Source organism: Penicillium expansum (assembly GCF_000769745.1).
Source record: "Penicillium expansum strain MD-8 chromosome Unknown contig177, whole genome shotgun sequence".
NCBI classification, from domain to species: domain Eukaryota; kingdom Fungi; phylum Ascomycota; class Eurotiomycetes; order Eurotiales; family Aspergillaceae; genus Penicillium; species Penicillium expansum.
The window spans coordinates 1-16,254 of record NW_015971244.1 but is presented as its reverse complement, the minus strand read 5'-3'; the positions used below and the strand labels follow the sequence as shown (position 1 = coordinate 16,254).

At 49.2% G+C, this 16,254-nt stretch overlaps 8 protein-coding genes across 8 annotated transcripts; 3 read left to right on the top strand and 5 right to left on the bottom strand.

The window, feature by feature from the left end:
- Positions 1-429: 429 nt before the first annotated feature.
- Positions 430-2,874, bottom strand: PEX2_054970 (protein phosphatase 2A regulatory subunit RTS1; the record flags this gene model as incomplete). The annotated part of the gene is made up of 7 exons (XM_016742771.1): positions 430-501; positions 545-881; positions 937-1,235; positions 1,292-1,645; positions 1,701-2,300; positions 2,363-2,713; positions 2,851-2,874. The coding sequence occupies 7 exons, from the start codon at positions 2,872-2,874 to the stop codon at positions 430-432; spliced, it is 2,037 nt and encodes a 678-aa protein (XP_016600769.1).
- A 1,821-nt stretch (positions 2,875-4,695) lies between these two features.
- PEX2_054960 (uncharacterized protein) lies at positions 4,696-5,556 on the top strand (the record flags this gene model as incomplete). Its single annotated transcript, XM_016742770.1, has 3 exons — positions 4,696-4,947; positions 5,015-5,203; positions 5,266-5,556. 3 exons carry the CDS (start codon positions 4,696-4,698, stop codon positions 5,554-5,556), a joined length of 732 nt encoding a protein of 243 aa, XP_016600768.1.
- Positions 5,557-6,113: 557 nt separating this feature from the next.
- Positions 6,114-7,018, bottom strand: PEX2_054950 (uncharacterized protein; the record flags this gene model as incomplete). The annotated part of the gene is made up of 2 exons (XM_016742769.1): positions 6,114-6,430; positions 6,505-7,018. The coding sequence occupies 2 exons, from the start codon at positions 7,016-7,018 to the stop codon at positions 6,114-6,116; spliced, it is 831 nt and encodes a 276-aa protein (XP_016600767.1).
- Positions 7,019-7,401: 383 nt separating this feature from the next.
- Positions 7,402-7,668, bottom strand: PEX2_054940 (uncharacterized protein; the record flags this gene model as incomplete). The annotated part of the gene is made up of 1 exon (XM_016742768.1): positions 7,402-7,668. The coding sequence occupies one exon, from the start codon at positions 7,666-7,668 to the stop codon at positions 7,402-7,404; it is 267 nt and encodes an 88-aa protein (XP_016600766.1).
- Positions 7,669-8,705: 1,037 nt separating this feature from the next.
- PEX2_054930 (transcription factor TFIIIC subunit TFC1) lies at positions 8,706-10,793 on the top strand (the record flags this gene model as incomplete). The annotated part of the gene is made up of 5 exons (XM_016742767.1): positions 8,706-8,846; positions 8,901-9,210; positions 9,264-9,341; positions 9,393-9,501; positions 9,566-10,793. 5 exons carry the CDS (start codon positions 8,706-8,708, stop codon positions 10,791-10,793), a joined length of 1,866 nt encoding a protein of 621 aa, XP_016600765.1.
- A 420-nt stretch (positions 10,794-11,213) lies between these two features.
- Positions 11,214-12,283, bottom strand: PEX2_054920 (uncharacterized protein; the record flags this gene model as incomplete). Its single annotated transcript, XM_016742766.1, has 2 exons — positions 11,214-12,124; positions 12,184-12,283. The coding sequence occupies 2 exons, from the start codon at positions 12,281-12,283 to the stop codon at positions 11,214-11,216; spliced, it is 1,011 nt and encodes a 336-aa protein (XP_016600764.1).
- A 403-nt stretch (positions 12,284-12,686) lies between these two features.
- On the top strand, positions 12,687-12,890 carry PEX2_054910 (uncharacterized protein; the record flags this gene model as incomplete). Its single annotated transcript, XM_016742765.1, has 1 exon — positions 12,687-12,890. One exon carries the CDS (start codon positions 12,687-12,689, stop codon positions 12,888-12,890), a length of 204 nt encoding a protein of 67 aa, XP_016600763.1.
- Positions 12,891-13,823: 933 nt separating this feature from the next.
- On the bottom strand, positions 13,824-14,966 carry PEX2_054900 (ribokinase; the record flags this gene model as incomplete). The annotated part of the gene is made up of 1 exon (XM_016742764.1): positions 13,824-14,966. One exon carries the CDS (start codon positions 14,964-14,966, stop codon positions 13,824-13,826), a length of 1,143 nt encoding a protein of 380 aa, XP_016600762.1.
- Between the last annotated feature and the right edge of the window lie 1,288 nt (positions 14,967-16,254).

Below are 16,254 nucleotides of genomic sequence, written 5' to 3'. Positions count from 1 at the left end.
GCGGAAGGGAAAATATCGAAGAAAAAAAAATCCATGTACACAAAAGGAAAGGGAAGAAAATGGGAAGACAAATAAAAAGGCAGGGGGGGGGGCACAGGTTGAAGGCATCGCCGAAAATCAAAAGACAAAAATATCGTTGCCCCATAGCTCGCTATGCCATCGCAGGAGAAAATAAACGGGAAATCACATGTCCATCAGCAGTCCATCTCCTCCGAGACATTATTTGGTAGAATTGCTTCGATGCATTATCTGTACATTGGTTGCACTAGTACCACTGCCGACCGATCGTCGTCGCGGGCGAACCTCACTGCCGCTTCCGCTCCGTCGCCGCCGACCAGTGTTGCGAATCGAGCCTCGGCGTCGTGTCTGGAGCAAACGGACGTTTTCACGTTAGAATCACGCTGGCTGTACATGGGCGGACGTGGTCTCTTAGCAAAAGACAAGAACGAGGGCGATAGGGCCAAACAGAAACAGAAGTAGTCCGCATAGGAATGCACGTATCTGGGCAGCAAAGTAGCGCGGATCAGAGATGCACTGGGCTTACCGAATTAGGAGTGCCTTCCCGGCTGGGTCGTTCCTTGGAAATATCGGGATCCTCTTGCAACTTCAACGAGTTCAACCGCTTTTGGCTCTCGTGGGTCATGGCCTCTACCTCATCGATCGGCTCGGGGACGTCAAGAACCGGGGGTGGTGGTGCGGGAATGCCATTCTTCCGATCTTTGGCCTGTTGTTCAATCACGTCCCACCGGTCTGTACGAGACTTTTCGCGTTGGTCTGCATTGTTCTGGTGTTCCGTGTAATCGTGAGAGCATTCATCGAAGAGTTGCGGGTTGATCTCCATGAACATCTTCATGGCATTGTACACCATGCTGTGGATTGTTCTGGATGAAGGGTTAGCTCATATCGAAGTCAGTAGCATACGCAGTTCAAACTCACCGGTTCCAATGTCCTTTCGAGTTCTCGTAAAGCGGCGCAAACATAAGCGGGAGGATTGTCTCCACATTGTCGCTCACAAGATTACAGAAATACTCGTTGTTCCAGAAGTACAACGCACGTTCGGCGACCTGGAAATGGGGGCTGGCAACAGACTTGGCGAGCTGATTGAACAGAGGCTCCTGGACTTTGGCGAACTCGCCTGGATCCATCACCTCAAAGATGTCTTCCACCTCATTCAGGTACATAACCTCCTTGGTGCTGTTGGTCTTGGGCCAGAAGCGCAGTAAGCCGAGGACAACCTAGATACAGTGGTTAGTACTGAAGGTATATTGGAGAAAGATGAATGGGGGCTTACATCTTCAGTCAATGAGGAGTCCTTCTCCAAAAATTGGACGATGCAGTAGGCCAATTGCGGGTGGTACATGCTGAGACTCTTCACCTTGTGCATGGGCAGGAGCACTCTAGTCAAGAAGAGCTTGTGTTCCTCCTTCAGCGGCAAAGCGAACCCGTTGATAATGGAGCCCAGAATCTCGAGTAATTCGGCAATTCCGTTGTGGCGTTCTGTCTCGTACATGAACTGGAAGAAGACGTTGTTGATGGAGCGGCGGATATATGAGCGCAAGTTCAAGAACTTTCCATAGATGCGGTGCAGAGTCGTCTTGAGGAAGTCACGTTCCCGAGGATCTTCTGAGTCAAAGAGGTTCAACAACTAGATAGAGCATTAGCTTGCGTTAAACATCAAAACCAAGCACCAGAAGACATACCGAAAGCACAAACTGATGGTCGATATAACCCTTCGCGATGTTCGTGTTGAAATCCTGGCTTTCGATAAATCTCAAGAAGAATTCATATACGACCTGAATATGAGGCCAAGCGACTTCCAAGACGGGCTCATCCTCCTCCGGGTCAAATGCTTCGCCCTGGGGCGTCATAGGCGGAGGAATAGGACGGAACAGGTTCTTGGCGAACATCTCCACCACGCGAGGGTACATGGGCTCTGTAATCACGGACCGATTGTTGGCAACATAATCTAAGAGTTCGTGCAGCGCCAGCCTCTTGATCTCCTTGGATTTCATGTCGGCCGTCGGGTCGTTGAAATCGAAGATGATATTGCACTGGTCGATCTTTTGCATGAACAGATCTTGGCGGCGGTTGGGAGGCACTTCATGGAATCCCGGCAACTTCTCCAGTTCTCTCTGACGCTGATCGGAGATGTCGAATCGCGATGAATGTTGGCGTTTAGGGGTCCGGATACCTTCCGACATGTCCTTAGGAGTTGTCTGTAGGCGGTCGAAGACATGAGACTTCCTAGGAGGTGCGAGATCTCCGGGCATCGTTTCGGCGGCACCAGGAGGGGGAACATGCTATGAAATCCAATCGTTAGCAAGTGCAAACAGTCACCATAGTATGAAACAACTGGACTTACCGGTGCGCTTGGGCTAATGACGACGCTGGGAGCCGCTGGCTGGCCTTGCCTATTCGGAGTCGCTGGTCCATTGCTTACAGGCTGTCCTGCAGCGCCCGGTTGGGGTATATAGTGTTGAACCGGGGTGCCAGGGTGAGGTGCGCCCGCAGAAGGGGTTCCGGCGGGGGAAGCGTTGTCCGGCGATTTGTTTCGCGAGTCATTGAGAGAGGTTGTGGAGGATGTGGGTGTCCCTTGGTTAGGGGAAGTAGACTGTTGCGTATTGGAAATGCCGAGGGACTGATTCTGTGAGGTGGAGTTGGAGTCTTTCTTTTTCGAGGACTTGTTGTCTTTCGCCCGCGACAACTGGTCGTGCTAAAAGCAAGGCACAAAATGTTAGATTATTTGCGAAATGAGTAAGATAGCACCACCTTCATAGCGAAGAAGGGGGTGGATGGGCAGAGGTGATAGTGCGGTGAGGTGCACTTGGACAGGATACGCGGGTAACTCACCACTCTCTGTCTGAAACCCTTCATTTTGACGACTGTGTAGATGGCCACATGTACTCGGCTAGGTTTCTTGGTGCGAGTGCAGCCAGGCGCCGTACTCTAGCCGGAGTGAATCGAGGGGAGCCAACGGAGATAGCCGCTCAGGAAAGCCACGAGGGGGGGGGGGGGAGTGTTTAGGTCGACCTAATAGGAGAAACTTATAAGCGGTCCGAGTCACACAGCATGTAAGACGGTTATTGTGAAGGGAAACGGTTCTGAAATGCCGATATCAAGTGCTATCAATGCGTAGAGGAGAAGCTGAGGTTCAATGGCAATAGTATCAGGCGCTCCAAACAATGTGCAGTCGCAGCACGCGCACGGAGCAAGACGATGATGCTGGGAAGAAAGGGCCAATACAGGCAATGGGAGACGAGTGTTCGATCAAACGTACCTCCGTAGTTTTGGTTTGGACAATTGACAAATCGAGGGGGAAACTGCTTAGGAAGAGTAGGTGTTATAGGGCGAGCTTAGTCGGCGCTGGAGGGTCTCCGTGTCGCTTAGTGGCAGGCTGGGAGCGGGGGGTTTGGAAGTACCAGAGGGACGGGCACTCAGGTCGCAGCCCACTGCGAAAGCACAAAAAGCAAGATGTAACTAGCAAGAGACAAAGTCGCCGACGTACAAAAGACCAAATAAAGAGGATGGCGTTGAGTTGTGGAGAGGAGGGAGGGAAGTGGATTGTTGTTGAGGTGTAGGGAAAGGCGGGCTGGTTCTCCTGGCTGCGATGGTGATGGGAGGGGGGAACCACGCCCAAATATTATGTGGGGGACTATAACGTTTTTTATATGACCTAGATCTCTTTATGCTCTAGTTTGAGATAATGCGTTTACTCGACAGCTATATTATTCTCCTCCCCTCTTCTCACAACACAACTTTCGTATGCTTTTTCCCGCTTGTTTCAAAATATGCTTATGTCATGATACACGTGACCATCAGGGGGACTCGATTTTCAGGCACAGACACAACGACGTCACTACACCTGAGACACTCAGGTATCGAAGGGGTATGGCTCATTCTAAACAGGTGGTGATGTAGCTAATCATATATCTCTTTGAGTCAAGCAAAGCAGGTTCTGGAAATGAAGGTACATAGAACAAGGTCTGTGCTCTTTGACCCACACCTGACCACAACATGCCAGAGCATAGACTTGAACTGTGCGAGGCATCAAAGTTGGACTGAACAGGAAATTCTTACTTGAAAGCTCTCAATACTTAGATTAACCAATAATATGACATATACTATTCTAGGTATAACACTACTGAGACTATGCCGATGTTGTAGTGTAAATTTGGTTGGAGATGTGGAAATATATATCCTTCGAATGACTCGAATTTCTACTGTGATGTAGCACGTTTATAATAAATGATACTGTACTCATCTTCAAGTTTCTTTCTATTTTCGACTCTATTATAGCTTCTACTCAATTTAATCTAAAATTTCTATTACATCGTAGTTCAAGGGGTAATTTCTTCCCCAGATTAGAGCACATGGTTTCATTGTATCGTCACTAGGGTATGAACAGCTGAGCTATATTGTGAGTAAAAATACATCAATTGCATAGTGATTATGGTTCTCTTCTCCACACAACCAAAACCAAGGCAGATACACAGAGTTCCAAAGAAATTACTCTGGTACAACAAGCCTAGTCAGCAATCCTCACTCACAATCCTCGCCATGTTTCCCAATACCTCAAGTTTCCTTATCAACTGATTCTTACTTGAATGCTGACTGTTACTTGACCACTAGCTCTTACGTTCTTCCTTCGTGCTCATCACTCTTTGAAATTTACTTCCAACCGTCCTAACTTTCACCATGGCGGATTTCATCATGCCCCGGACTGCTTGTGAGGATCTAGGCACGCTATCTTCGGACAAAAAGAAGCCCCCATGCGGGTTGAGGGACGAACCCGCTATTTACTTGACCACATTGTGGTGTCTGCAGTGTTTTCGCTACAGAGTCCGCAATTGGGATCGTGGTCAGCCCTTTGACGTGGTGTGCACAATCAGCACTGTTTCGCCGCAAATGTGTACTTCTTGCAAAGACGCCAAAGACCAATGTGATTGGGTAAATTTTGATTGTTTCTGAACCTCTTTTGTCAAGATACGCTTACATCGATTGCCACCTTTCCCAGATCCCGCAGGGTATTCGGGGCCACGTTTTTGAACTTATGGCCTTGATCCAATTCCTGGAAGAATACTGGGGAGACAACTATGACGTATACGAGGGACTTCGCACTGTAGTCTGTGACCTCTGTGCTGCCTTTGATCACCTGGTCGAGACACATCGCAAAGCTCATATGCTGACAGGCAATGTCTCTGAGGTGCGTTTCTTTAATGCGCCCTACATCTCTACATCTGTGAGTCCTTGCTAACCCGTGGACAGAAAGCCAAAGCTGGCTATTCTGCGTGGTGTAATGCCAGAGAGCATACGATCCGTCCCAGTACCCAGTACACCAAGGCGCCGCATCACAAGTATGCTGTCCGAGCTACAGAGCATCTCCGCCTTCGCATGGGCGAAGAAGCATCTATCAGCTGGGCCGCCGCAATTTGTGCATTCAAAACGTCTGTCAAGGAAATTATTAGAGAATTTACTCGTGACCTGGAACCTATGCTCACTTCCGCATACATCAATTGCGCCATGGAACAGTTTCCTCTGGAAATCCCCGAGCTTTGAATCAGTCCAGTTGCTTTGCCTAAACCTTTGCGGTGGGCTTTGTGATTGTATCGCCTGAGGTATATTCACGATTTGCTTTTTGCGAGCGTTTCTTTGCGAGGTTTCCTGTTAATGGCGTGGTGAGGCGTCTATTGACCAGGACCTCTTTGATGTTTCCCGCCTGGTTCTGCGGTTGCTTCAGAGCCAATACATAGCATCTTAAATGCATTATTTTCTAGCGGGGGTGTCTACTCTTCGTAGCATTTAGAATTCTCCACGTATAAAGATCCATGGATATTTTGACTTGGGCTCTTGCTTGATACTGTTCCGACGTAGATGACAGCATGCACTGCTTGCACATATGAAAGCCCCTGTAGCAAAAAGACAGAGATTCGCTGGAGAGAGTATCGATTAGTGTTACAATTAATGTGTTATTTATTTCGTTTCAAAGCTCTCCAACGACCGTTGCAGGACATCGTGCTGGGACTTAGGTCAACTCAGCTGATAAGCTGCTTGAACCACCTATAATTACATATGTACATTGTCATTCGCCGAGTTTCGTCCAAATTCATACAACCTCATTGGGATAATATTAGAACCAGTGGCAGTACGGCCACAAAAGCCCCCTTCAAGCTGAGGCGCGTGCTTGACGTAGCGCTGTTTTTCTCGCTTTTGCTACTACCACCGGCAGCTGTATTTTCCGCGGCGTAGGTGTAGTAAAGACTAGCAGCTGTCTGCGTGCCTAAGCTATCAACAGCAGTGCTAGTAGGCAAACTGGATGCCGAGGTCCTCGACCATGCATTTGCGAAAGGATAGAATCCTGTCGTTTGGGGATTGGCGCTACAGTAGGCGCTCGAGACTCCCATCACGTAACTCTCTGGGAACCAGTGGTAGCCTCCATGGGAGTTAGTATTTTGATCGAATTAAGAGGACAGCATCACGGTAGGAAATGCTGTAGGGAAAACACACCCTCAATGCCTCCATGCTTTCTGAAACATTCCTGACAACCAGCTGCCGAATCAAAGAATGGATATATGTCACAATAGCAATGCTGCTGGACATCCCAATCGTCCGAATACGTCTGAAGCCCTGAAAACGTGCCGTTTGTGTTTTGGAAGTAGCAATTAGAATTGATCGCTGCTTGTCGTTTACACGGAGCCTCATCGATCAGATAGGTGGGCCTGGGGGACATAGTTGTAGTCGCGTCATCCCTGCGGAAATTGTGGTGTGACAACGGGTTGTACGGTAGGAAGCATTCATTGTAGAGATCAATATCAAGGTCGGTGAGACCAGATTCCTGGGATGAGACAACATAAAACCTGGAGAAATAGGCCCCGTTTGGAAATACGGGGTATTCATCGGAGCCGGTATATGAAGCGGCCGAGCTAGAGGACGTGCTGGTACCAAAGAGGGAGTCGTATGAGTAGGATGACGTGGGTTCCAGGGAGGTGGTCGTTATAGAGGTAGAGGCAGCCATCGCCATAGTCATTGACGATAGGGGTGATCTGTTAAAATTACTTCCAACCTTGGAAGGAGGGCCTCGGGAAGAATGCTTGGCATAATTTGACCAATCAGATCTTTTGATTGGAAGGGGTCGCGATTGGTACGGAGTACATAGGTACATAGGTAGGTATTATTCTTGGCTACAAATACTTTGCTATCAAAGCCTTTCACGTTTGCTTTTAGCGAGAGAAAGATCGAAATGCTTTGATCCCCTATTTTTTTTTTTTATTTTTTTACTTCGACCAGCATTTAAATATCTCCTGGCCTATTTCACCGGTTTTTATTTTCTTCAGAGCGGACATCTTCCATTTTAAGCCTTGGGCCGCAGTATTTGTTAGTTCCTTGCTTATTTTCAGATCGCAATTAAGCTCGGCGTCTCCTCGATGCATCGGACAAATTGGTACTCTTTGACGTATCCCCGGATGCAATAGGCGATGGAGAACGACCTGGGTTTGTCATATATCTGAATCTGCTCATCAGGTAGCCCACACCACCGGAGTTAACACTGCGTTCCCAATCTCCACAAGTATTAGGGAATTCAACTTCTTCGAGATCGATAATCGCTACTTCTCTATTACTGCAGAATAGGAAATTGCCGAGGTTGGTTCCAAAACTCAGCTTCGTGCTCATGTATTGTCTCAAGAGCTTTCTTAAGTTGAGTCTCCAACGTCTTTTTTCGTGGACGTTGGCCTTAGCCAGTTGACGAAGAGTGATTCCGTCAATTTCTGAGAGAACAAACGCCGGACGCCCATTGAAAGAACCTTGACCAAAAAGTGTTGGAATTAAGGTCCCTTGAAGCATTTTCAATCTCTCGTAGGCATATATCTCATTCTGGAACTTCGTCATCCCATCCATCCTTCCGTTGCTTGACAATGACCGATTTTGGAAGACCAAGCTCTGGCCAGTCAATTTGTAAGCGGCATACCGTCGGACGACACTTGTTTAGCAGCGTGAAGTCATGGCTATGGGCCTATCGTCTAGATAGACTGTCTAAGGTTGTGTGAGCTTGGCTGAGTCTTGCATTGATGCCTAGATATTATATCTCACCTGAGAAGAATAGACATCTTCAACAGTATGTTCCATGGCTTGAAGGGTGAAGGGTACAGGTGGAAGAATCCAACAAAGGGAGGGGCTGTATGTATATGGCAGTGCGAGAGGGAGGGAGGAGGTCTCCATGGTTCGGGACTCTAGGGGGGCTGCAGCGTCTCCTCTGTGAAGATATAATATCTTATTAAACTATTTCAGGTCTCTCAAATGCCAATTCCATCTAAAATGTGTCTTCAAAACGTGCTTAGTCTTGTTGGTAGTTGTACATATAGGCACGACCTCGGCGTGGACTCTTCGAGGTGATGAGTCAGCGAAATTCCCCTCTTGGCCGCACTAACCGCTTGTGGAATATAGACTCAAGTCTTTTCCTAAACCTGAGGGATATCGCTGAGAGCCTTGAATTGGGCTGAAGGTAAAAGAATACACAGAAACAAATTCCAACAAGTGTATAGAGCCGAGAGCACTGGATAAAAGTGGTAGCGTTGCCTTTGATCGCATTTGCGTGATCCGACCCGATAGCAAATCCGAAACAACGGCAACCAGCATCAATTCAGACCAAAAGCTGGCGCGAATGATATTAAAATCACGTTATCCAGGACTTTGATACAAAATCAATCAGCATGGATGATCAACGGGGGTCCAGGACTGCCCCCTTCTACGCGGTGCCACCCCGTCGCCTCGTCAGCGTCGAGCACCCTGCCGTGGTCCGCAATGTCGATAAGGCGATCGAGACCTTACAAGGCGATGCCGGAATAAAGACAGTGAGAATAGTTGCACCTCTGTGAGAGTATTGAATATATGCTAAGACAATACAGATCCTGAACCCGGCCCAAGATGGCACACTAGCTAATCTGGTGTTGCGGCCAGAAGATGCGATGGCTCGATCGGTCCAGTCAACGAGCATGCAATCAAATAATGTCCTGCTCAAAGTAACTGTCCCCAAGAGGACAGGACGAAAGCGCAAGAGAGGCTCGAATGAACCTTTTGCAGACGCACCAGAGTCAGAAGCATCCGAGCCGCCCCCGCGACGGACCGCTAAGGATCTCTTGCGTAGTATGAGTGATAACCCTTCCAAGTACCAGATTGAGCCTGTCGGGAGGGTTGAACGAACACATGTGTTCCGAGGTATGTTCACTACTTCGATGATTCATTGTGAGTTTGCTAACGTCTGATATTAGGAATCCCTGATTTCGTTTACTCAACTACGGCGAGTTCCTTTACGAATCGATTCCGAGACCAGATTCTTCCCTTTGACTGTGAGTCCGCTTGACATGAAACCCTTGCGAAGTGACACTAACAACCCACAGTCGACAAGATGAAGGAATTTGACATCGACATGGCTAAAGGCGCCGCCGGGAACGCAGATCTCATCCCACCACCATCATTCAGCCACGGAGACGTCCCATTCCACTACATGTAAGAGCCACCACGTCTAGAACACTAAGCCAAGACCACTAGACCACTAATCACTCCCTCCCAGCTACCGACAAAACCCAACAGTGAAACAAGCAATCGGCCGCTCCGGCAAACTAGAAACCGTAAACACGCAAACCGCCAACAAAGTCCTAACCCACCTAGTCCCCTACGACATACCCAAAGTCCCATCCGAGCCCCGTGCAGACATGCTCCCAATAAGCGCCCTGGACGCAGGCATGCTCCGCACAATCGCCACACTAAACGCTCTGTACGAAAAACAACCAGCTTGGACACGTCGCGGACTCCGCAACAACCTAACAACCGACGAAGACCGCCTGAACCTACGTCACGCAATTCCATACGTAGGCTACATCTTCCGCTCGGGGCCCTGGCGCGACGCAATCATCAAGTTGGGCGTCGATCCCCGCACCTCACCCGAGTACCGACACTACCAAACCTTCATGTTCCGCCTCCTCGCACGAGAAGCAGAACTCGCCCGCGATGGCGGCGGTGGCCGACGCCACAACGTCCCCCGACCAAGCGACCAACGCACAGGCGAAGACGAAAACGCCAACGGGCCATCGACAGGCCACATCTTCACCGGCAAGCAGCCATTCGCACAAGACGGACGAATCTGGATGATCGGCGAGATTCAGGACGCACAGCTGCAGGCCGATTTATATCCGCCGGATGCAGGACCTGGGTTCCTGCGCAGCGAATGCGATATCGTTACCGATGGATGGTTCGGGAATGGCACGCTTGCGAAAGCGAAGATCGTTATGCGACATAAGATCCAGGCGTTGATGGAAGGACGGGAACCTGTTGATGAGGATTATACGAAGATTATGCAACTTCCTGCGCATGCGCGGTCTGAGGCTGATTTTCCGCTTTTCACGCTTGATCCTGATGTTGCGACGCAGAAGGAGATTAGCCTTGCTACGGAGGTTCGGGCGATTATTCGGGGTTCGCCGGTTTGGAGGAATTTGTCTGCTAATGCTGGGTTGGTGAAGAGGGAGGTTGGGGAGGGGAGGGGGAAGGCTAAGGGGAAGCAAGCTTTGAAGGGGAAGAATGTTGAGCCAGAACCGGAGCCGGAGCCTGAGCCTGAGAAGGGCGACGAGGAGAGTGAGGGCGAAGAGGAGGAGATTCAGCGGAGGGAGATGTTGGCTGCTCAGGTTGCGGATGCGGCCGCGGCGAGGGATGCCGATGAAGCTGGCGATGACGACGAGGAAGATGGTGATGGTGATGGTGATGGGGACGATAGTGATGATATGGACGAAGATGAGGACGAGTAACGGGGAATGCTGGAATACTTGGTGGTTGGCTACGTCTAGAGAAATGGTACTTTGTGCCCAAGATAGTCATCAAAAGAATCATTTTAATCATCGCTAAAGCCATGGATAGACTTGGAATACATCGTTAAGCATCAGACATAACACAGACAATAACTCATCAATTAGACGGAATAAAGAAAGCCAATCCGAGTGGTCACAATAGTGAAGCAAAAAAAGATACAGAATTCATAGCAAACGTTATACCAAAACACCTGATAGGCTGAACAACCAGTGTCCATAAATAGAGAAACACCAACGACCAAAAATCAAACGCCAAAGAATCGAGCAAATAGGTATAGTTATTGGGGCCGAACCCAGGCCAAAGAACAGCGCCATTGAACTTGATGCAGATGCAGATGCAAGGAATGACGAGAAGTCAGGTCAAAGAGCAGAGTCGGTGCTCTCAGTTGAGTTCTCGTGATATTCGTGCTGGGTTTCAGCAGCCGGTGAAGTAACCGCATCTAAAACAGAAGCGATGGAAGTAGTGACAACTGCCTCTTGGCTCTGAGAAAGAGGCGAAGAAGGCTTCTTGAACTCGGGAGCATGCTCTTCATCATAGACGATTGTGTAGGAGAAAGCATTGCAGTCCTCGGCATAGTATTCAGCAGCATTGAGCTCACCGAGCGGAGCACGGGGCTCCTCCATCTTGGGCGACTTGCGAGAGGCGGCAGGGATAGTAGCGGCGGACTGGCGAGCTTGGGGGAGTTCGATGCCCAGCTCGTGAGGGGGAATATTCTCCTTTCCACGGGTGCAGGTGTCCAATTTTCCCTCGTCGTCACTGATATCGAGAACAGTAGTAGAGTGTTGCATCAGGTTGGTCATTTCCTCCTGCTCGGTGTCGACGTGGATATCGAAGGCCCACGAGGCAGGGGCCTTGGGAGCAGGTGCAGGCTTGGGAGTTGTAGATTGGGCGAGGACAGAGGCAAGAGAGAAGGGACGAGCGACGCCGCGCTTGGTATATTGCTCTGAGCGGGGCTTGGAGATGAGTGAACGGCGAGTGGCGGACTTGCTCAACTTTGGTGGTGGGGAGCGACCAGCGGGCTTGAGAACTGGAGCTGATTTGGGAGTTGTAATTGTGGAGATCTTTGAAGGGGTTGAGAGACGGGGGGAGATGTTGATGCGGGTGGAAAGAGCGATGCGGGATATTTTGATGGGCTTGGACGCGCTCTTCTCCTCGTCGTCCTCGAATGTACGCTTGCGTTTTGTGGAGAAGCTGGCTGGGTTGATATTCTCAGAATCGGCGTCAATGAAGATAGAGCTCTTCATTGGGGTGGACTTCATAGACATGGCACCTGGTTGAGATTGTAAGCTAAGCCATCTTGGGAAGATCAAAACATGGGCCATGACGTACCATTTTGCTGGTTCTGACGATTAAGTTTTGAGCGCATCAATGGCATCGTATCCAAGCAGCCCAAAGGCTGACGAGTAGGAGTCATAGTGAGAGTGGCCATGGTGAAGGGAAGAAGGGAAGAGAGGGATGTTTTGTTTTGGTCAGCGCCAAGTGGGGGGAGCCTTGGAGGATTGGCGGTCTACAATAGGCACTAGACAGGCCGATCGCACGATTCAAAGAGAAAGAGGGGAATTGTGTAAGACAGATGAATCGAAGGACTCAAAACAATTAAAATGATTGAGATAATTGAAAGATAGAAATTGGTCGGATGAAATTCGGATAAATGAAGGAATGGGTATGTAGGATATGGTCGACTACACCGTTGAGAGAGAGAACGAGGGATGATTCGGGGTAAAAAGACGTGCAGCGATGAGGTAGATATAATAAGTTTTGATGTTAAGGACGTTAAGAGTTTAGAATTGGAGGGTTCAGAGGCAAGGAGCAGAGGACATGAGGAGTCACAAATGGAGGGCGAAGGGAACTATTTCAAGGCCTGCATACTCCGTAAAGCGCGTCGCGTTCACGTTGAGGCCAATTCGAAAAGTGGCGTTTATGCGATTCCCAGCACAATCCAATTGACTTTCATTCTTCGATGTCTCGTGTCATTTTGTGTGGGAACAATGGTAATATGCAGATCACTACGCGCTTTTCCGTACTCCGTACTATGATCTATACTATATCGTATTATATCACAGTGCCATTGTTCTACCATGTTGTACACAATTAATTCTTCCTAATTTCCCTAGAATTGCCCGTAGAAGTAAATCATTACCAAAATTACCCGGGCAAAAGGTCAAAAGCACAATTCCCCCCCGCTGAGCACTGCATGGCGCGTATCCCTTGGACGCGTCGGTCAGCAGCCTAAGTACCCGGTACTTGGGATCCACCCACTAGTGCATACATCGCGTAAGTACCAAATACCTTCACGTCCACGTCTTGCACGTTCCTTCGCGCGCGACTTCGCGTTCACGTTTCTTCCTTGCGCACTGTGCGCTCATTCGTGACCAGCAGCGTCTACAATTGCACCAAGAGTATGTTGCATAAAATACAATAAAACTCTGCCAACGCATCTGTCTCCATTGGCTATGCCCCATCCGGACTCAGGTTACCGGATGAAACCATGCATGCAGAGGCCGATCGGGGGCTGCTCGGGTTTGAGGTGAATGTGGAACATTGTACGAAGTTTCGTCTTAGGGGAAGGGTTGGAAGTGTCTGGGGGTGTCGCACACTCAAGGCTGGGGAATGTTCTCTGGCTGGCTATCTAGGTGGTTCAAAGTAGGAATTTGCCCCTGAAGGCTGTTCCAAGGTGTAGAATGATGGAGGGTTATTAATAGGGATATTACGGAGTACATGGACAGGGTTTCCAAGGTTTGATGGCACCTGTGCCCCCTGTTCCTCGTGGACTCGGGTGATTTTCCTCGGCGGATTGATCCTTGTTGCATTCCTCGCGAAGCCCGAGAGCCTATCCTTGGTGCCATCGACGTAAAATCGCGTCTGCGTTTTACTAAGAGCGGGGAATTCCGACCGGAATAGTCCATCCAGCCTGTAGCCTCTAGTGATATAATAATGTACATGACCACAGACTTGCCGCGGCAGTTGCCTCAGATCTCGTCCTCAAATGGAATGCTGTCCATGGCACCTTGACGTTCCACAGCCCGAGCCGAGGCACGCGCAGCCAAATGCATCGCCTCGTCCATGACAGTCTTGTACCGGTATGCCTTTTCATTATCCGCAAGATCCTGCCCAGCCTTGCCCTGCGCGCGACGCTGCTCGCGCCATCGTGCCACCCTGACAGCGTAGGCCCCAACAAACGTATCCCCCGCGCCAGTAGTATTCAAGACCCGAGAGACATGGGCAGCTGGAATGTCGTTGGTGAAGCGCTGTCCTCCGTCACTAGTTCCAGACGAGCCGCCATCCGCGGCACTGTACCAAGCGCCCTTGGCCCCGAATGTGATCAGGATGTAGGTGACACCCAATTTGTGGAAATATCGAGCGACCTTCTCCTTATCATCCAAGGCCTCTGCGTCCGGAACCGTGCGAAGTAGTTGCTCCGCAGGGGGAGTTATCAGCTCAGCCTCCGTCTCATTCAGGATCAAATGATCGACAGCAGCGAAAACATCCTGGGGTAAACCACCAGGTGGCGCAGGTGCCGGGTTAAGCAGAACATCTGGACCGCACTCGATGCCACGTTTTCCAGCAGCGCGAGCCTTAGCCTTGTAAGATGCAATCTCACGCAGTATTCCGATAACCGTATCGACCGGGATCTCACCTTGCATGACAATGACGTCGGGTACGGGCGCCGCTAGCGCCATTCCCAGCACCTCCGGGGTAAGCTGCATACCATCGTAATTCGCACCCGGCGAGAAGAGAATGCGGTTCTCGCCGCCAGCTGAGGAGTCCACGATGATCACGGCCACACCCGTGTATGCATTCTCGATGACTTTGACTCTGGACGGGTCGACTCCGGATCGTTCGAGAGTCGGCTGGAGCAGGGCGGAGAAGTGGGTGTCCAGAGCGCCTACTGCACCTATCATCTCGACATTGACGTCGCTTGTGGAGTTTGTGGTGCCTGTTGGCTTGGCTCGGGACATTCGTCCGCATGCTACGGCTTGGTTTGCGCCCTTGCCGCCCGCGCTGGTGAAGTAGGATGATGAGGTTATTGTCTCGCCTGGGTCTGGGAATCGCGGTGTGACTGAGACCATGTCCGCATTGAGAGATCCAATGGCTCGGATAAGAGGTGCCATGGCGGAGAAGGTGATTCAGCTCGGTTTGTGGATTGTAGCTCGGGAGCTGGTTGTGTCTTTGGGTCGGGCTGGGAAAATTTGGAGATCGTTGGAATGGTGTAAATGGGAGGCGACGTAGATTTTACAGATGCTAGAATGGTCAGCAGGTGAGTGACAGTCCAAAACCTTTGATTAGGCAATTGAGAGTGACAAGGCTTGAAATGGGAAAGTACTTGTAATGACGTCTGGGCGGGGCGGATCGGATGTGGATATGTGGGGCCGACAGCCACACTTCCGTGGATCCGATCTACGATGTATACCCACGTCTATTTTGACAACATACATATGGAGAAAATCATTTTAACAACATTCATGTTAGGGAAATTGAACAAGGGCTTCCTCCTTATCAAAAGAAAATTTTACATATATTTAATGTAATTCAAAATTCAATACTACCGGTAAGGATCAATTTCTGTTGTAGTGCAAGTGAAAAGCAAAGAAGAGGTAGGAGGAGCTGGAGGGACTGAGCCTTGAAATAAGAACATGTACAAACCTAGATTCTCGCCTATCTCCAATGAGATAAATATAGAGCAAATAACATAGAGAATAAACCAAGGTACCGGTAAATTAACATAAGACGCACGAAGTAAAAAAAGATTGGGGTGAACTTTGAACCCCCCCTAGGTTTGTGCACTCCTGGGGAGGAACCAGGTAAAACCCAATCGATCTCCCTATCACGAACTGACCCACAATAGTCAGGATGCTGAAAATTCCAAGGAACTAGCCACTGAGCTATAAGGGGGTTTCTTGATAAACCTTACCTTTCAGTTAAACTTAACGAACACTTTGTCCCCACAAATTAGTCACATCACCCTCGAGTCCACCTCATCATATCCAATATGTATCAGAGTCAAAGGGAGAATATATTAAGAAAGATATAAAATAATATAAGAGTACAAATTAAAACCAAAAAAATGAACCCCCCCTAGGTTTGTGCAATCCTGGGGTCGAACCAGGTAGATCACAAACCCAACTGACCTCCCTATCACGACCTGGTCCGCCATAGCCTCAGGAGAGTCAACATTCAAAGGACTTGACCACTGAGCTATAAGGGGTTTTCATTGAAAATATCACTGTTCAGTGAAACCTAACAAACAATTTGTCCTCACAAACAAGTTACATCACCATTGACTCCACCTAACCATATCCAATATTAGCCTCTTAGATTAAAAGGGAGGTTGAATTGACAAAAATGGAAGAATAGCATAAGAGGCACGAAGAAAAAAGAAAAAAGTAATGAACCCCCCCT